At 38.9% G+C, this 20,407-nt stretch overlaps 1 protein-coding gene across 1 annotated transcript in view; it reads right to left on the reverse strand.

The window, feature by feature from the left end:
- The window catches only part of SNX1 (sorting nexin 1), a 240,470-nt gene that overhangs the window by 68,994 nt on the left and 151,069 nt on the right, over positions 1 to 20,407 (reverse strand). Inside the window, exon 10 of the mRNA XM_053717383.1 lies at positions 15,221 to 15,314. Coding sequence (XP_053573358.1) covers positions 15,221 to 15,314 — 94 coding nt within the window. The remainder of the gene's footprint in view (positions 1 to 15,220; positions 15,315 to 20,407) is intronic.

Here is a 20,407-nt window from a genome sequence, read left to right on the forward strand (position 1 = left end):
AGAATTTATCCAAACATCCTTGAAAAATCTTAATCTGCCCCCTACCACGTGAGCTGGAATGAGGGCCACACCTTCATGCGGACTTGGGGGCTGGCTTTGGTTTCTTAAATGGCTTGGATTTATTCCAATTTGAAGGTTTCCAATTGGAACCAGATTCCTTGGGGGAAGGATTAGGTTTCTGTTCCTTATTTTGTCGAAAGGAACAAAAACATTTAGAAGCTTTAGATTTACCCTTAGGTCTCTTACCCTGAGGCAAAAAAAACTCCCTTCCCCCAGTGACAGTTGAAATAATCGAATCCAACTGTGAACCAAATAACTTATTACCTTGGAAAGAAAGAGATAGCAATCTGGACTTAGAAGTCATGTCAGCATTCCAAGATTTAAGCCACAAAGCTGTTCTAGCTAAAATAGCTAAAGACATAGATTTAACATCAATTTTGATGATATCAGAAATGGCAGCACAAATAAAATGATTAGCATGTTGAAGCAAGCAAACATTGCTAGACAAATCAGAATCCAATTCTTGTTGCGCTAAATTTTTCAACCAAAAAGTTGATGCAGCTGCAACATCAGCCAAAGAAATTGCAGGCCTGAGAAGATGACCCGAATATAAATAGGCTTTCCTTAGATAAGATTCAAGTTTCTTAACTAAAGGATCTTTAAAAGAAGTACTATCTTCCATAGGAATAGTAGTACGTTTAGCAAAAGTAGAGATAGCCCCATCAACTTTGCGGATCTTTTCCCAAAACTCCAATGTGACTGCTGGTAAAGGATACAATTTTTTAAACCTTGAAGAAGGAATAAAAGTACCACCCGGCCTATTCCATTCCTTAGAAATCATATCAGAAATAGCATCAGGAACTGGAAAAACCTCTGGAGTAACCACAGGAGGTTTATAAACAGAATTTAAACGTTTACTAGTTTTAATATCAAGAGGACTAATTTCCTCAATATCCAAAGTAATCAACACTTCTTTTAACAAAGAACGAATATACTCCATTTTGAATAAATAAGTAGATTTGTCAGTGTCAATATCTGAGGAAGGATCTTCTGAATCAGATAGATCCTCATCAGAGGAGGATAATTCAGTATGTTGTCAGTCATTTGAAATTTCATCAACTTTATGAGAAGTTTTAAAAGAGCTTTTACGTTTATTAGAAGGCGGGATGGCAGACAAAGCCTTCTGAATAGAATCAGCAATACATTATTTTAAATTCACAGGTATATCTTGTACATTAGATGTTGAAGGAACAGCAACAGGCAATGTACTATTACTGATGGACACATTATCTGCATGTAAAAGTTTATCATGATATAATCTCCACAAGTTTACAACAAATGCACTTAGCTTTGGTAGAACTGTTATCAGGCAGCAGGGTTCCAACATTGATTTCTGAGACAGGATCAGATTGATACATCTTGCAAAATGTAAGAGAAAAAACAACATATAAAGCAAAATTATCAATTTCCCTATATGGCAGTTTCAGGAATGGGGAAAAAATGCAAACAGCATAGCCCTCTGACATAGAAAAAAGGCAAGAGGCATATAGGAATGGGGTTTTAAATAATTAAATTATTTAGCGCCAAGTATGACGCACAACGTAACTGAAATTTTTTTGGCGCCAACAACATCCGGAAATGGCACACTCGCGTAAATCTTGAGCCCAAATCTTCTCGAATTTTGCCTTTTTTATGTATTAGCGATATTATTAAATCTGAAAAATATGGTGAATCCATTTCATTTTTTAAATATTAGCTATTATATACCTTAACTAATGTATCAACAATCTCATCCTTTGTAATTTTATAAAATTCAGCTGATAGCTGAGGGGAGATAACAGTTAGCCCTGTACCATTTCTCTATCAGCCCAGCTTTAAAATATTATCTTTTTCTTTTTGCTCCTAACCTTAGCCTCCTGAGTTTGTGCTGGCTCCGTCTCATAACTGTTCTCCTTCCTGTATTGTATGTATGTATTGGGTACTTGTAAAGCACAGCTAATCACCCGTAAGGGTCTCAAAGCGCTGCTCATTTTATCTACCTCGGAAGGATGAAAGGCTGAGTGGACCTCGCCGGGGATCGAACCTGCAACCCTTGGGTTGCTACAGAGCTCAGCCACAGTGCCTTAGCATGCTGAGCTATCTGTCCGGCTATTCCTTATACAAATGAGCTTACTTCGTAAGCAAAGAACCCGAATCCTATTGAAACCCTTCAATTACCTACTTTATTTCTCAACCATCTTTCTTACTTCGTGATCCTAAAAAATGTACAAGTCTGAATAGCCTTTACAGTAGGACCAATACACTGTTTGTATTGAAAGACAATAGATAGAATGACAAATGATCTATTATACTAACACTGCTATTTTTATTATGTGTGCTTATATTTGGCGGATCACCTGAATACACCTAGACCGTGATAAATTACTGATGTTTGAAATGCATAAGCGTTACTTGATAACCCCTTCCCTTAAAATAGGAAAAAACATAATTTATGCTTACCTGATAAATTTATTTCTCTTGTGGTGTATCCAGTCCACGGATCATCCATTACTTGTGGGATATTCTCATTCCCAACAGGAAGTTGCAAGAGGACACCCACAGAAGAGCTGTCTATATAGCTCCTCCCCTCACTACCATATCCAGTCATTCGACCGAAAACAAGCAGAGAAAGGAGAAACCACAGGGTGCAGTGGTGACTGTAGTTTAAAATTAAAAAATACCTGCCTTAAAATGACAGGGCGGGCCGTGGACTGGATACACCACAAGAGAAATAAATTTATCAGGTAAGCATAAATTATGTTTTCTCTTGTAAGGTGTATCCAGTCCACGGATCATCCATTACTTGTGGGATACCAATACCAAAGCTAAAGTACACGAATGAAGGGAGGGACAAGGCAGGTACTTAAACGGAAGGTACCACTGCCTGTAAAACCTTTCTCCCAAAAATAGCCTCCGAAGAAGCAAAGGTATCAAATTTGTAGAATTTTGAAAAAGTATGAAGCGAAGACCAAGTCGCTGCCTTGCAAATCTGTTCAACAGAAGCCTCATTTTTAAAGGCGCATGTGGAAGCCACAGCTCTAGTAGAATGAGCTGTAATCCTTTCTGGAGGCTGCTGGCCAGCAGTCTCATAGGCTAAGCGGATTATGCTTCTTAGCCAAAAGAAAGAGAGGTTGCCGAAGCCTTTTGACCTCTCCTCTGTCCAAAGTAGACAACAAACAAAGCAGATGTTTGACGAAAATCTTTAGTAGCTTGTAAGTAAAACTTTAAAGCACGAACCACGTCCAGATTGTGTAATAGACGCTCCTTCTTTGAAGAAGGATTAGGACACAAAGACGGAACAACAATCTCTTGATTAATATTCTTATTAGATACCACCTTAGGTAAAAACCCAGGTTTGGTACGCAGAACTACCTTATCTGCATGGAAGATCAGATAAGGAGAATCACATTGTAAGGCAGATAACTCGGAAACTCTACGAGCTGAGGAAATAGCTACCAAAAAAAGAACTTTCCAAGATAAAAGTTTGATATCTATGGAATGAAGAGGTTCAAATGGAACCCCCTGAAGAACTTTAAGAACCAAATTTAAGCTCTAAGGTGGAGCAACAGGTTTAAACACAGGCTTGATTCTAACTAAAGCCTGACAAAATGCCTGAACGTCTGGGGCATCCGCCAGACGCTTGTGCAAAAGAATAGATAGCGCAGAAATCTGTCCCTTTAAGGAACTAGCTGACAATCCTTTCTCCAATCCTTCTTGGAGAAAAGATAATATCCTGGGAATCCTGACCTTACTCCACGAGTAGCCCTTAGATTCACACCAATAAAGATATTTACACCATATTTTATGATAGATTTTCCTGGTGACAGGCTTCCGTGCCTGAATCAAGGTATCAATGACTGACTCGGAGAAACCACGCTTTGATAAAATCAAGCGTTCAATCTCCAGGCAGTCAGCCTCAGAGAAATTAGATTTGGATGGTTGAAAGGACCTTGAAGTAGAAGGTCCTGTCTCAGCGGCAGAGTCCATGGTGGAAAGGATGACATGTCCACCAGATCTGCATACCAAGTCCTGCGTGGCCATGCAGGCGCTATCAAGATCACCGATGCTCTCTCCTGCTTGACTTTGGCAATCAGACGAGGGAGCAGAGGAAACGGTGGAAACACATAAGCCAGGTTGAAGGACCAAGGTGCTGCTAGAGCATCTATCAGCGTTGCCTTGGGGTCCCTGGACCTGGATCCGTAACAAGGAAGCTTGGCGTTCTGGCGAGACGCCATGAGATCCAGTTCTGGTTCGCCCCAACGAAGAACCAATTGTGCAAACACCTCCGGATGGAGTTCCCACTCCCCCGGATGAAAAGTCTGACGACTTAGAAAATCCGCCTCCCAGTTCTCTACACCTGGGATATGGATAGCTGATAGGTGGCAAGAGTGGATCTCTGCCCAGCGAATTATCTTTGAGACTTCTAACATCGCTAGGGAACTCCTTGTTCCCCCTTGATGGTTGATGTAAGCCACAGTCGTGATGTTGTCCGACTGAAATCTGATGAACCTCATCATCGCTAGATGAGGCCAAGCCTGAAGAGCATTGAATATCGCTCTTAGTTCCAGAATGTTTATTGGAAGGAGTGACTCCTCCTGAGTCCACGATCCCTGAGCCTTCAGGGAGTTCCAGACTGCACCCCAACCTAGAAGGCTGGCATCTGTCGTTACAATTGTCCAATCTGGCCTGCGAAAGGTCATACCTTTGGACAGATGGACCCGAGATAGCCACCAGAGAAGAGAATCCCTGGTCTCTTGGTCTAGATTCAGTAAAGGGGACAAATCTGTGTAATCCCCATTCCACTGACTGAGCATGCATAGTTGCAGCGGTCTGAGATGTAGGCGTGCAAACGTCCATTGCCGCTACCATTAAGCCTATTACTTCCATGCACAGAGCCACCGAAGGGCGAGGAATGGAATAAAGAACACAGCAGGAATTTAGAAGTTTTGATAACCTGGACTCCGTCAGGTAAATTTTCATTTCTACAGAATCTATCAGAGTCCCTAGGAAAGAAACTCTTGTGAGGGGGGATAGAGAACTCTTTTTCTCATTCACCTTCCACCCATGCGACCTCAGAAATGCCAACACTATGTCCGTATGAGACTTGGCAATTTGGAAGTTTGACGCCTGAATCAGGATGTCGTCTAAATAAGGGGCCACTGCTATGCCCCGTGGCCTTAGGACCGCCATGTATTGACCCTCCTGGATCATAGGTAGGATGGTACGAATAGTGTCCATCTTGAATGATGGAACTCTGAGGAATTTGTTTAAGATCTTTAGATCCAAAATTGGTCTGAAGGTTCCCTCTTTTTTGGGAACCACAAACAGATTTGAGTAAAATCCCTGTCCCTGTTCCTCCTTTGGGACTGGATGGATCACTCCCATAACTAGGAGGTCTTGTACACAGTGTAAGAATGCCTCTCTCTTTATCTGGTTTGCAGATAATTGTGAAAGGTGAAATCTCCCTTTTGGGGGGGGGGGGAAGCCTTGAAGTCCAGAAGATATCCCTGGGATATAATTTCCAACGCCCAGGGATCCTGGACATCTCTTGCCCACGCCTGGGCGAAGAGCGAAAGTCTGCCCCCTACTAGATCCGTTACCGGATAGGGGGCCGTTCCTTCATGCTGTCTTAGAGGCAGCAGCAGGTTTTTTGGCCTGCTTACCCTTGTTCCAGGTCTGGTTAGGTCTCCAGACCGTCTTGGACTGAGCAAAAGTTCCCTCATGTTTTGCATTAGAGGAAGTTGATGCCGCACTTGCCTTGAAGTTTCGAAAGGCACGAAAATTAGACTAAATGTTTGGTAGGGTTAGACTGTCTAGCTGGTGGGGAATCTAGCACACCTGAAGTAAACTTTATCCCAAAGTTTAAAGAGTTATAATTAGTTGTGGTAGGTGGCGCAAACCAAGTTGCTATTCCCAATGTGTCTTACTGTAAATATGTGTGATAATATGTGGGCTCAATATGTGTTAATGTTTTGATAAGTACTATTTTATATTCTCTTATGGAAAAAATTGGATGTCGAAACTTTTTTTAAAAATATATATATTATACTTTATTTGATTCCGGTAAATTTACCCAATAATAGTGATGCTAAAAGTACAATTAAACAAATATTATTACAAATTCCTTCAAAGTTTAAAAAATGACACCGGTGTCTCTATGTATCTATGTATAAAATGTACGTAATATATAAAAATATATGAATATATAAAAATTAAATTAAAATAATATGGTTGAAATCTTGCAATTTATACAGTTATAGGTTTATCACAAGTTGTAATTTCTAACAAAATGTTTGTAAATACAATTTAATAGTGGATAAGACAATAGTTGCTGTATAGTTCATATAGGATACTTTGTTTCAAGTTCAGCTGTGCAATTGAGATCTTATCTTAGGTAACTATATATCAAATGTAGAGGTATGTTGGTGCGATTTTTATCACACTGTGATACAAGTATACAAATTAGTACCTTAAAGTGTATCTGTTTGATATCACTTTTGTGAGATGATTGCGGTTAAATAAACGCCGCTATGCCAATAATTTGCTGATGGCAGTTCTATATGGGCTGCTGGCGGTTAAATAAATGCCGCTTTGGTTTCCTCTTGTTAGGTGGGCTTATCTGTTTGCTGCGAGGAAATTCACTTTTATATAAATGCTTGTGTAGTTGCCGTGGCCGCTTTGTTATCTTGTCCTTTATCGGTCAGTGACCGATCGCGCTCTTAAGGATTTCTTGGTGGAATCTTCGTTGCGGTTAGGTGCTAACCGTTTGCTGATGTTTTTTAAGTATCTCCGGTTTTTCTATTCTGTGGTTTGTCTGTCGGTCAGTGACCGATCACGATGGTATGGTTGTTGGATGACCTCCTGATGTGGAATATTTGCGTGCCTCTCCGGTCCGTAGTTCCCAGGTTTCTTTGATGTCGGTCAGTGACCGATCTGGGTACTGAAATGTGGTTGTGGGATAAGTAGAAAGTTTGTGGGATAAGTAGAAAGTTTGTAGGATAAGTAGAAAAAGGAATTCTAGTTATCAATGTGATCTTTGCGGTTAAATATATGCCGCTAAGTAGGAACTTGAATATTTCACCAGGGTGTAGCTGGTATTCTCTTTGTCTTCTCAAATCCTTTGCAGGTGTGCTCTGGTATCCAGATACACACCTGCAGATACCAGAGCACACCTGCAAAGGATTTGAGAAGACAAAGAGAATACCAGCTACACCCTGGTGAAATATTCAAGTTCCTACTTAGCGGCATATATTTAACCGCAAAGATCACATTGATAACTAGAATTCCTTTTTCTACTTATCCTACAAACTTTCTACTTATCCCACAAACTTCACAAACTTTCTACTTATCCCACAAACTTTCTACTTATCCCACAACCACATTTCAGTACCCAGATCGGTCACTGACCGACATCAAAGAAACCTGGGAACTACGGACCGGAGAGGCACGCAAATATTCCACATCAGGAGGTCATCCAACAACCATACCATCGTGATCGGTCACTGACCGACAGACAAACCACAGAATAGAAAAACCGGAGATACTTAAAAAACATCAGCAAACGGTTAGCACCTAACCGCAACGAAGATCCCACCAAGAAATCCTTAAGAGCGCGATCGGTCACTGACCGACAAAGGACAAGATAAAGCGGCCACGGCAACTACACAAGCATTTATATAAAAGTGAATTTCCTTGCAGCAAACAGATAAGCCCACCTAACAAGAGGAAACCAAAGCGACATTTATTTAACCGCCAGCAGCCCATATAGAACTGCCATCAGCAAATTATTGGCATAGCAGCGTTTATTTAACCGCAATCATCTCACAAAAGTGATATCAAACAGATACACTTTAAGGTAATAATTTGTATACTTGTATCACAGTGTGATAAAAATCGCACCAACATACCTCTACATTTGATATATAGTTACCTAAGATAAGATCTCAATTGCACAGCTGAACTTGAAACAAAGTATCCTATATGAACTATACAGCAACTATTGTCTTATCCACTATTAAATTGTATTTACAAACATTTTGTTAGAAATTACAACTTGTGATAAACCTATAACTGTATAAATTGCAAGATTTCAACCATATTATTTTAATTTAATATTTATATATTCATATATTTTTATATATTACGTACATTTTATACATAGATACATAGAGACACCGGTGTCATTTTTTAAACTTTGAAGGAATTTGTAATAATATTTGTTTAATTGTACTTTTAGCATCACTATTATTGGGTAAATTTACCGGAATCAAAGTATAATATATATTTTTTTTTAAAAAGTTTCGACATCCAATTTTTTCCATAAGAGAATATAAAATAGTACTTATCAAAACATTAACACATATTGAGCCCACATATTATCACACATATTTACAGTAAGACACATTGGGAATAAAAACTTGGTTTGCGCCACCTACCACAACTAACGAAAATTAGACTGTTTGGCCCTTGGTTTGGACCTATCCTGAGGAAGGGCATGACCTTTTCCTCCAGTGATATCAGCAATAATCTCCTTCAAACCAGGCCCGAATAGGGTCTGCCCCTTGAAGGGAATGTTAAGCAGCTTCGATTTTGAAGTAACGTCAGCTGACCATGATTTAAGCCATAGCGCTCTACGCGCCTGGATAGCAAAACCAGAATTCTTAGACGTTAGTTTAGTCAAATGAACAATAGCATCAGAAACAAAAGAATTGGCTAGCTTAAGTGCTCTAAGCTTGTCAAGTATTTCATCCAATGGAGTCGCTACCTGTAAAGCCTCTTCCAGAGACTCAAACCAGAACGCCGCAGCAGCAGTGACAGGCGCAATGCATGCAAGGGGCTGTAGGATAAAACCTTGTTGAATAAACATTTTCTTATGGTAACCCTCTAACTTTTTATCCATTGGATCTAAGAAAGCACAACTGTCATCGACATGGATAGTAGTACGCTTTGCTAGAGTAGAAACTGCTCCCTCCACCTTAGGAACTGTCTGCCATAAGTCCTGTGTGGTGGCGTCTATTGGAAACATTTTTCTAAAAACAGGAGGGGGAGAGAACGGCACACCTGGTCTATCCCATTCCTTAGTAATAATTTCTGTAAACCTTTTAGGTATTGGAAAAACATCAGTACATACCGGCACTGCATAGTATTTATCCAGTCTACACAATTTCTCTGGCACTGCAATTGTATCAGTCATTCAGAGCAGCTAAAACCTCCCTGAGTAACACGCGGAGGTGTTCAAGCTTAAATTTAAATGTAGAAATATCAGAATCAGGTTGCATCATCTTCCCTGAGTCAGAAATATCACCCACAGAAAGAAGCTCTCCTTCTTCAGCTTCTGCATATTGTGAGGTAGTATCAGACATAGTTCTTAAAGCGTCAGTATGCTTTGTATTTCGTCTAACTCCAGAGCTATCTCGCTTTCCTCTAAATACAGGTAGTCTGGCTAATACCGCTGACAGTGTATAATCCATGACTGCCGCCATGTCTTGTAAAGTAAACGCTATGGGCGCCCTGGATGTACTTGGCGCCATTTGAGCGCGAGTCCCTTGAGCGGGAGTCAAAGGATCTGACACGTGGGGAGAGTTAGTCGGCATAACTTCCCCCTCGACAGATTCCTCTGGTGATAAATTTTTTAAAGACAGAATATGATCTTTATTGCTTAAAGTGAAATCAGTACATTTGGTACACATTCTAAGAGGGGGTTCCACCATGGCTTTTAAACATAATGAACAAGGAGTTTCCTGTATGTCAGACATGTTTATACAGACTAGCAATGAGACTAGCAAGCTTGGAAAACACTTTAAATCAAGTTAACAAGCAAATATAAAAAACGGTACTGTGCCTTTAAGAGAAACAAATTGTCAGAATTTGAAAAACAGTGAAAAAAGGCAGTAAATCAAACGAAATTTTTACAGTGTGTATAATAAGCTAACAGAGCATTGCACCCACTTGCAAATGGATGATTAACCCCTTAGTTCAAAAACCGGATCAAAAAAACGATATAGACGTTTTTTAACAGTCACACCAAACTGCCACAGCCTTGCTGTGGGCTTACCTTCCCCAACAAACGATTTTGGAAGCCTAAAAGCCCTTTAGAGATGTCCTGTAGCATTCAGGGAACTCCTGGATGTCTCAGTCTGTAATAGTTACTGCACAAAAAAGCACTAAACTAGGCCCCTCCCACTCATAGTAACACAGTGGAAAGCCTCAGGGAACTGTTTCTAGGCAAATTTAAGCCAGCCATGTGGAAAAAAACTAGGCCCCAATAAAGTTTTATCACCAAAGTATATATAAAAACGTTTAAACATGCAGGCAAACGTTTTATATTGTAAATATAAAAGAGTTTTACCTCAGAAAGTAAGCATGATACCAGTCGCTATTAAATCACTGTATTCAGGCTTACCTTACATAAATTTGGTATCAGCAGCATTTTCTAGCCTTCATTTCATCTTCTAGAAAAATATTAACTGCACATACCTCATAGCAGGATAACCTGCATGCCATTCCCCCGCTGAAGTTATCTCTCTCTTCCGACATGTGTGAGAACAGCAATGGATCTTAGTTACAACCTGCTAAGATCATAGAAATCCCAGGCAGATTCTTCTTTTTTCCTGCCTGGAACAAAATAGCACAACTCCGGTACTATTTAAAAATAATAAACTCTTGATTGAAGCAAAATAACAGCTACATTTCACCACTTATCTCTTACTACCTCCATGCTTGTTGAGAGTTACAAGAGAATGACTGGATATGGTAGTGAGGGGAGGAGCTATATAGACAGCTCTGCTGTGGGTGTCCTCTTGCAACTTCCTGTTGGGAATGAGAATATCCCACAAGTAATGGATGATCCGTGGACTGGATACACCATACAAGAGAAATAAGATTCACCGATTGAGACCCATGAGAGGTCTTGTACTGTTTTCAGTTACCTTCTTTGACTTAATATATTCTTTATATCTTATAAAGGTCCAAGTGTGTCCTTATAGCTCTTCAGAGGGTAAATAGTCTGATAGGCATAACTTTTACGTCTTGATCTCACAAATGTTTTGTAACTTGAGTTGATGTTTTGAAATCATTTATTTGTATAATATGTATTGACATTTCAATATTGTATGCCTTAAAGTGAATCTCAATAAAAATATTTGAAAGAAAGAAAAAAAAAATTCAGCTGATAGCCCATCTCGCCCTGGTGCTTTATTGCATTTGGCTTTTTTTTATCGCAGTTTTTATTTCATCTTCTGAAATATCTGAATTAATTTGTTGCAGAGTTTCCTGAGATACATGAGGTAATTTTATCTTTTGCCAAAATTTTCCTTTCTCTTCACTGTTAATGTTCTCCCTAGAGTATAATGCTTGATAAAATTGATAAAAAGCATCTCTAATTTCTGTAGCTTGTGTATATACATTGGTACCATCTTTAATTAACGCAAATCACATTGTTCTTCTTTCTAAATGTAGTAATTTTTGCAAGATGCTTGGCTGAAATCCCCTGATACCCCTGACAAAAAGCTCTTGTCTTCAGGTGACCATTTGTCTTCACATGACCATTTTTCTTTCAAGAACATTTCCCTTTCTAATTTAGCTTGAGTATATCCCTTCAATGTGTTTGAGTTTGGGTAATTTAAATACATTGTTAATGATGCAGAAATTAGCAAATTGTAAGAGATATGCATAAAACAGAACAATGTTTGAGTAACTTAATGTTTACATTACTAGAAGTTACTAACCTGTATATTTAAATATGTGCTTCAATGTGACCATAGTAAAAAAAAAAAAATAGTAATGTACTTGGATATGCCATCAGTAATATTTATGAGCAAATATCGAGAGTTACGCATAAAACCAAATAATATTTGAGTAACTATTATGTTTATATTACAGGAATTTAATAATCTGTATATTTAAATACTTGCTTCAAAATTACCATAGTCAAAAAAGATGGAAATACACTTGGATATGCCATCAGTAATATTTGTGTAACTGTAAATGCTCTTGGTATCAACATACAATAAACCTCAAATTATCTACTGAAAAAAATAATATACATCCCCCATGAATATAATAGTACTCAAAATAAAATAGTTTCCCCTAATGATGAACAGGGGCCTCTAATGGGCCCCCCAAAAATAAACTATGATGTACAGGGGAATTGTAAGGGGAGAAATATAAAGAGGGCGGACTCTTGGATCCTAAGTTTACACAAGAATCAAGGTGAATAAAAATCAATGGTTTAAAAAAAAAAATCCGGATTTTTAAAATTTAAATTTAATTGATATTAGATTTTTTTAGTTTTGAATTATGTAGCATGATGCTGTATATTCATGACTGTAATGTTTATTTTTTTGGTAATTGAATTTCATTAATCCATTCACAATGTCATACTCTCCCAGAAGTTTCTATAAGATTATTTTTGGCATTTTTCTGTCTAGTACATATTATCACATATTCTTGGTTTTGTAGTTCTCAAATAAACCTTAAAGGGACATAAAACACATTTTCTTCTTTAATGATTCATATAGAGCATAAATATTTCAGATTTACTTCTTTTACCAAGTTTGCTTCATTCTCTTTGTATCCTTTTTAAACAAAGCTCTATTGGGAGCTAGCTAAACACATTGGGTGAGCCAATGACAAGCAGCTAACTAAAAGTAGTGCATTGCTTCTGAGCCGACCTATGTATGCTTTTCAACTTTTCAACAATAGATACCAAGTGAACGAAGCAAATTAGACAAGAGGAGTAAATTGGAAAGTTGTTATAACATTGCATGTTCTATATGAATCATTACATTTTCATTTTAACTTTATTGTTTCAGTAATGCCATTGCTCCCCCTGCTAATCTATGTACACAGAATCAACTTCTACTAGTTTCAAGAAGGTCGTTGAATAGATTATTTGGAGTCAAAACAGATCTGCAGTTATGGACCTAAGTGTGAGGAAGGAGGGGCAAGGATTAAAAAGGTTTAGTTAAATAAAGCTATTTAAATGGTAATAATTTTTCTCCTTCCAATAAAGTACTGCTGATCAAATATTAAACTGGAGATAGTTCACCTCCCAATAATTTAATTTCAGTGATCTATGTATTTCTAATGGTATATAACTAAATCAGTAATTTTCTGATATAACTGAAAAATAACCTGAAAAGTTATTATTCTAAAAATGAAACTTTTATGTAGAAAAAATGATGTTGACTCTTACGGCTAGTGATTTAAAGGGATATGTAACCCAAATGTTTTCTTTCATGATTCAGATAGAACATGCAATTTTAAGCAACATTCTAATTTACTTCTATTATCAAATTTTCTTCATACTCTTGGTATCTTTATTTGAAAAGCAGGAATGAAAGCTTAGGAGCCGGACCATTTTTGGTTCTGAACCCTGGGTAGAGCTTGCAGATTGGTGGCTACATTTAGCTGTAGCTCAGTATTCTATTAAAAGGAGAAGGCCTGCAGTTTCCATTCCATTGGCCTCTGTTATCTTCCTTGGAGACAGTACTACCTGCATGGTATCACCATCTTGCAAGGTGGTCTTAACTGACTCATTGTATTCAGCAGCTCTACAATCACACATCGACCTATCAAGATATCCAGAATAGCTCCCCATAATATTGAACTCTGCCTCACCATTAAGACAGTCTTTTATTAGGAATCAAATTATAGGCCAACTTTTCCTTCCAGAAAATCATGCTGCCTTCCCTCGGCACCCTTACATCAGGAGATACAGCGGACAACAATTACTGGGGCCTTAGAGTACCAGCGCCGTCACATTTCAAGTTTTCAGGATAAAGCAGAATAAATTCAGCAGAGTTGGCCGAAGAGGGAAGGCAAAATGCAGCTTGTAGCATAGCTACAAAATCCATATAGTGACCGTGAAGCAGGAAACATACCTCCTCCAGCAGGCAAGTAGCATTCTCCATAAGAAGTGTATATGCAGCAGGTGCTAAATCTATGCAGTATTAGGAATGTTTAGTGCAATTTCAGCACTGCTTGACGGTGACAACCTGAAGGTTTACTGCCTGGGGGGGTCTGAAGTGAGGCTGTGGCCTCAAATAAAACCCTGGATTGTCACGGCAAGCCGCAATCCAAAAAAAGAATGGCATCACTGCTACTTTCAGAGATAAAGAATATTCCAGCATTTGCTTTAGATGACTACTACATAATAAGATATTTTAGAAAATAAAGTGGAAGTCTGGAGCAATAACAACGATGCGACCAACCTGGCTGCCACCCGGAAGTCCCCCTCTTCCAGTTTTAAACATTTTCTTTGCGATGCTACAATACTTTTTCATGTTTGTTTTTTTACTTTGCTTTTTAAACAAAAATATAAAAACCTACGTATTTTTACAAGTTTGTTAATTTAGGATGTTTATAAGCATACACAGACCCACATATGTAGTAGTAGTCTTGTTCATTACTCTTTGCATTGCTCTATCCATCTATATAGATCGTATCCACACAGTGTGCACTGCTTATCACTTTATTCGCCCGGGTTCTCTTTATAGTAATATATACCTCAATATTTCAGAAAGGCTATCACAGGTCTTAAAAATGTACAAACACTTTATTGGTCAAGCTGTCTTAAACTGAAATGTCAGCTTTCTGGTGAAGCATTTGTCAAGACATCAGATCTTTTCACAGTACTGTAAATAGTGGAAATGTGATGTCTTGACAAACCAGAAACATCAACTTTATTTTGAAGAAGGATTGACCAATAAAGATTGTGTACATTTTTAAGACCTGTAAGCCCTTTTTTGAAAGTTTAGGAGACTTCTTTATTGGCCCAAGATCTGGGGATGAGCAGAATTACTAGTGCCCAAGTCGAATGGTACAGGATTCAGAATCTGGAGAGGCAGAACTGTACAGAAAATGTAATAATAATGTTAAATAGCATTCAAGTGAGTGAATAAGGCTATAATGGGCTGAGATTGTGTACATATGTGTTTTTAATGGAAAATAAATGACTTACATTGTTGACAGACAACTTGTGGAGTTGACAGATATGTCTGTAGCAGTCTGAGGAAACCACCAGTAACCAATGTGTGGCAAAATAAATGTTTTTATGTGTGGAGAAAGCAATAAAGCAGTTTCTATTTCATGTGAACATGCCATTTATGTCATGCTGTTAGCTTCTTATCCAATACCATATAAAAACTCCACAATCTAACTTAGAATACAATGGATTTACCTTTCCTGTGATTAACCAGGGCCTCCACCACTGTGTGAAGCTTACGCAGATGCATCTCCTCACATTCAACATCTTGATATTTCTCCTCAAACCACTTAAAAAAAACATATTAGTAACATTATTAAACAACTAGAAACAATATGAAAGAAAATTCAAATAAATAAAACAAGAGGCTGTCAACCAATGGTACCAAAAAATAAAATGATGTATTTATATTTCTGTCTCCTCAGTTATTATAAAATATGTAATCCTACAACCCAATCCTAAGCGAACAGTGATAATATACCTATGACATGTGCTTTAAACAGATAGTTCATATGTATGTACATGGATTGCATAATACTGTACTTATAAACTTTTGGGCATTTCAAAATGTATTCTTTAAAAATAAACACACAATCGATTCCTTCTTTATAGATAATTTTAAAGAATATTTAACACTCTAAGATTAAATGTTTAATTATTTGTGGTAACAAACCTTTCGCAATACTTTCATTTGTGTTTGTCCCCTTTTTCTGTATCTCCCAGCCCCTGAGCCTATCTAGATATGCATTCAACAAAGGATACCAAGAGAATGAAGCAAATTAGATGATAGAAGTAAATTGGAAAGCTGTTTAAAATTGTATTCTCTAGTTGAATCATGAAACTTTCATTTTGGGTTTCATATCCCTTTAACACTGCTATATTCCACACAGCAATTGCTTGTTCACTCTAGTTAACTATTCCATTCCCTATTTGGCTTCAGCATAAAAGATAAAATAATGAAAACTTAGGTTTTAATATGGATACTTTGAATACATCATTAGATTTAGCATTTATATATTGTTTTATGTCTATATAAGACCACACTTCCACTCATTACATGGCTCACTTGTAAATCTCATGCTTTGTATCTTCTTATGCTGTACAAATGGTGTATGGGATTGTGACAGAAAGTCTGGTTTGGCGATAGAGGGAGTATATATTAGACCAAGTTTAATACATTTCACTTTACCATTTTGCTAAGAAACCCCAGGGAAGTGATTAGTGTTTTTTAGTTGTGAATACCTTACAGCTGTTAAAGACAATTAAACGTAGGTGTGGATCATGATTACTGTTCCTAGGGTTTAAAAGGGAAGCATTTCTCTAGCTAAAGAGATTACAGCCAGGCAGGAGGCCTGATATGATGTGTTGTGAAAAACGATGTACTAAACGTTTTGCTGGATTTCTGTTTGCTGTTACATCCTGTAAAGGACATTTGTGTTGCTGCAGGCAATGCAGACAGAGAGTTGCTGTTTTGGAAGCTTGTGCAGAGAAGCTTGACCTTTTGCCTTACCTGTGAACAAACTGTATGCTGCTGTTAAAGTCACCTTGCTATTTTGGAAGAAAATAAAGTTTTGAAAACTTTAACTGGATTGTCCTCTATTGCATTTAAACCCTAGAAGACAGTGGTTGCCAAAGATTCTTGTTACAGGGATATAGAGATTAGTATTTATTTCAGTATTTTATAAACTATGTACTATAATAAACAAAACAAGATATATATAATTTAGTGGCTTGTCTGTAGAATTTAAAGGGATAGTAAACACCAAAAATGATATTGTTTAACCCTTTGAGTGCTAATGACGGCTCAGAGCCGTCACAGAGTTTCCCACTCTGGTGCTAATGACGGCTCAGAGCCGTCACTAGCACTCTCCCACCTTGAGGGAGATCTGGGGGCTCCCACCCGCTCCTACCCCGGCGATCGTGCCTGTAGAGTGACAGGCATCGCCGGGGCTTCCCGTTTTGCGTGGTGACGTCACGCGCAATAACGTGATGACGTCACCGCGCAACTTTATTTATACTTAACAATGTTAAGTATAGGAGCAGGTGGCATGTTGCTTAAAAGCCTGTATCTCAGGCATCTAAGCAGCTACAGACCCCAAAGACCCACCATTGGAAAGGTAATCGCCTAACCTTTCCAACAATGTAAGTCTGAAAAAAATAAAAAAAAAAAGTTAAAAAACAAAATGTTCAAAAAATAAAAAAATTAAAAAAACATTAAAAAACCTTAGCACCCAGGTGGGAAAGTGCTTAGCACTCAAAGGGTTAAAAAAGATAATCATTTTATTTACCATACCCCAGTTTGCATAACCAACACTGTTATAGAAAACAAAATGTATGCTTACCTGATAAATTATTTTCTTTCCTGGCATGGAGAGTCCACAAATCCATTCTAATTACTAGTGGGAACTCAACTCCTGGCCACCAGGAGGAGGCAAAGAACGCCCCAGCAAAGCTGTGAAGTATCACTCCCACTTCCCATAAACCCCCAGTCATTCAGTCGAAGGAATATGGAAAGAGAAGAGGACACAAGAGTATAGAGGTGCCTGAGGTTTAGAAACTGACAAAAGCTGTCTTAAAATTAAAACACGGACGGGTCGTGGACTCTCTATGCCAGGAAAGAAAAGAATTCTTCAGGTAAGCATACATTTTGTTTTCTTTCCAATGGCATGGAAAGTCCACAAATCCATTCTAGTTACTACCATTCTAGTTACTACTCAGAACCAATGCCCAAGCTAGAGGACACCGAATGGAAGGGAGGGAAAACAAGACAGGCGGACCTAAACAGAAGGCACCACCACTTGAAGAACTTTCCTCCCAAAAGAAACCTCAGCTAAGGCAAAAACATTGAATTTGTAGAACTTGGAAAAAATGCAATGAGGACCATGAGGCCGCCTTGCAGATTTGTTCCACAGAAGCTTCATATTTAAAGGCCCAGGAAGAAGAGACAGCCCTAGTGGGATGTGCCATAATCCTCTCAGGAGGCTGTTGTCCAGCTTTCTCATAAACCAACTGAAAAACACTTCTCAACCAAAAGGAAAGAGTAGAAGAAATGGCCTTCTGGCCCTTAGTCTACCAGAAATTACCACAAAAAGGACAGCAGATAAATGAATATCTCTAGTAGCCTGCAAATAGAACTTCAGAGTTTGCACAACAACCAGGTTAGGCAACAGCTGTTCCTTATCAGGAGGAGGATTAGGAAAGAACGAAGGAACGTCAATTTCCTGATTGATATTGCGTACAAAGAGAGAAGCGCTCTACCAGGCATGAACAACAGCTCATCAGCTAGTTCTATGGCGAGTTACCACCCAGAAGCAGCCTCTTTTAGACTAGTGTGCTTTTCACAGAGGAAAACTTTCCTGAAGTATATCAGTCTGATCCCGCCAAGTAAGGTCAGTCCAGCCCCAAAATACCAGGCAATTCTCCTCTGAACAAGGAACATGAAAACCCCAGACAATCATTTCGGCCTCCTATGGGCCTCGTCAGTGAGGTGCAGCCACATTCCTCTAAGCAGTCAGAAACCACCTTAGGAAGGAATCCCAATTTGGTACAAAAGACAGCCTTATCCACATGAAAAATAAGGTAAGGGGGATAACACTGCAGAGCCTAAAGCTTTGAGACCCTACGAGCAGAATAAATAGTGAGAAGAAACAAAACCTTCCAAGACAATAATTGAATCCCAACAGAGTCCATAGACTCAAATGGAGCCTGCTACCAAACCCTAAGAACAAGATTGAGGCTCCACGGAGGAGCAACAGACTTAAACACAGGCCTGATTCTAACCAAGGCCTGAGCAAAGGATTGAACATCCAGTAAGTCGGTCAGACGTTTGTGTAAAAGAATCGAAAGGGCAGAGAACTGACCCTTCAGAGTACTGACTGACTGGCCTTTCTCCAGGCCTTCCTGAAAAAAAGAAAAAATGCGGGAACCCACACTTGACTCCAAGTAAAACCCCTAGATTCACACCAAAAGAGGTATGTACGCCACACTCTATGGTAAATCTTGCTAGTTACCGCTTACGAGCCTGAATTATGGTACTAACCACTGATTCGGAAAAACCTTGTCTAGATAGGACTAGGCATTCAATCACCAAGCAGACAGCTTCAGAGAATCTAGGTTTGGAAGTAGTAAAGGACCCTGAAGTAGAAGGTCCTTCCTCAGAGGCAATTTCCACAGAGGAAAAAGACGGCATATTTACCAGGTCCGCAAACCAAATTCTGAGAGGCCAAGCTGGAGCAATAAGAATGATCAAAGCCTGCTCCCGACTGATACAGGTTATAACCCAAGGAAGGAAGTCAAATGGAGGAAAACAAGAAAATTAGACCGAATTCCCAGAGCGTCGACCAGAGCTGCTTGCGGATCCCTTGATCTTGATCCGTATTTTGGAAGATTGCCGTATAGACAAAACGCCATCAGATCGAACTCCATAACTCCCCACCTAAGTGTTATCATAGAGAATACTTCTGGATGAAGGGCCCGTTACCCTGGGTGAAAAGTCTGTCTGCTCCGATAAACCACTTCCCAGACATCCATATGTGAGGATGTGAAAAAAGCCAGAGAGAGACTCCTTCCATTGAAGGATTCGAGGCAACTCCTTCAACGACAATGAACTACTAGGTCTTCCCTAAGGGCTGCTATAACCACCCAAGTGGAGAAGCATGATGGAAACTGATAAACCGGACAGAACTCTGATGGGTCCAAGCTATCAAAAACATTGAAGAGGAAAACTACAGCTCTCAGAAACACTGACATCTGTAGTAACAGCCTCCCATGATGGTCTCAAGAATCATGTACATTGGGACCTTAGGCCAGAGAGAGTCAGAAAGATAGGACAGTCCTATGGAAACAAATCCAAGAGATCTCCGCTCCAATTGTCGGAGTATGCAAAACCAAAAATATTTCAGATGAGATTGAGCAAAAGGAAAAATGTCCACAGATACACCATGAAACCAATGACCTCCATACTCTGCATCCAGAGAGGGAGACACCGTAATCCTTAAGGACTAGCTATTGTGAAAAAAGCCTCTAGAACAAACGTAAAGATTTATGGAGCTGAGGCTAGGCCAAAATGCAGCGATATGATAGGAAGAATGAAGGAAGAAACATCTGATATGCAACAGAGCTCTACGATACACCTCACATTAACAATAGAGATTTTTAAAGTAAGGAGCCCAGGCTCCTTTCCTAAAAGGAAAGAGGGAAAAAAATTACCAAACATGCTTGAACCCTCTACCTAGAAGGAAACAAGCACTAACCCTTGGAGCCTTCGCTGTGAAACGGGTTCAGCATCACAGGCCTGTCAGGTCCTGGTGGGACCTAAGAAAAGACGAGCTCTGGAGAAATTAAAAAGTGATAGCATAGAATGTTAGAGAAGAAACCAGGACA

This window comes from Bombina bombina, chromosome 6, assembly GCF_027579735.1.
Source record: "Bombina bombina isolate aBomBom1 chromosome 6, aBomBom1.pri, whole genome shotgun sequence".
Classification (NCBI taxonomy): domain Eukaryota; kingdom Metazoa; phylum Chordata; class Amphibia; order Anura; family Bombinatoridae; genus Bombina; species Bombina bombina.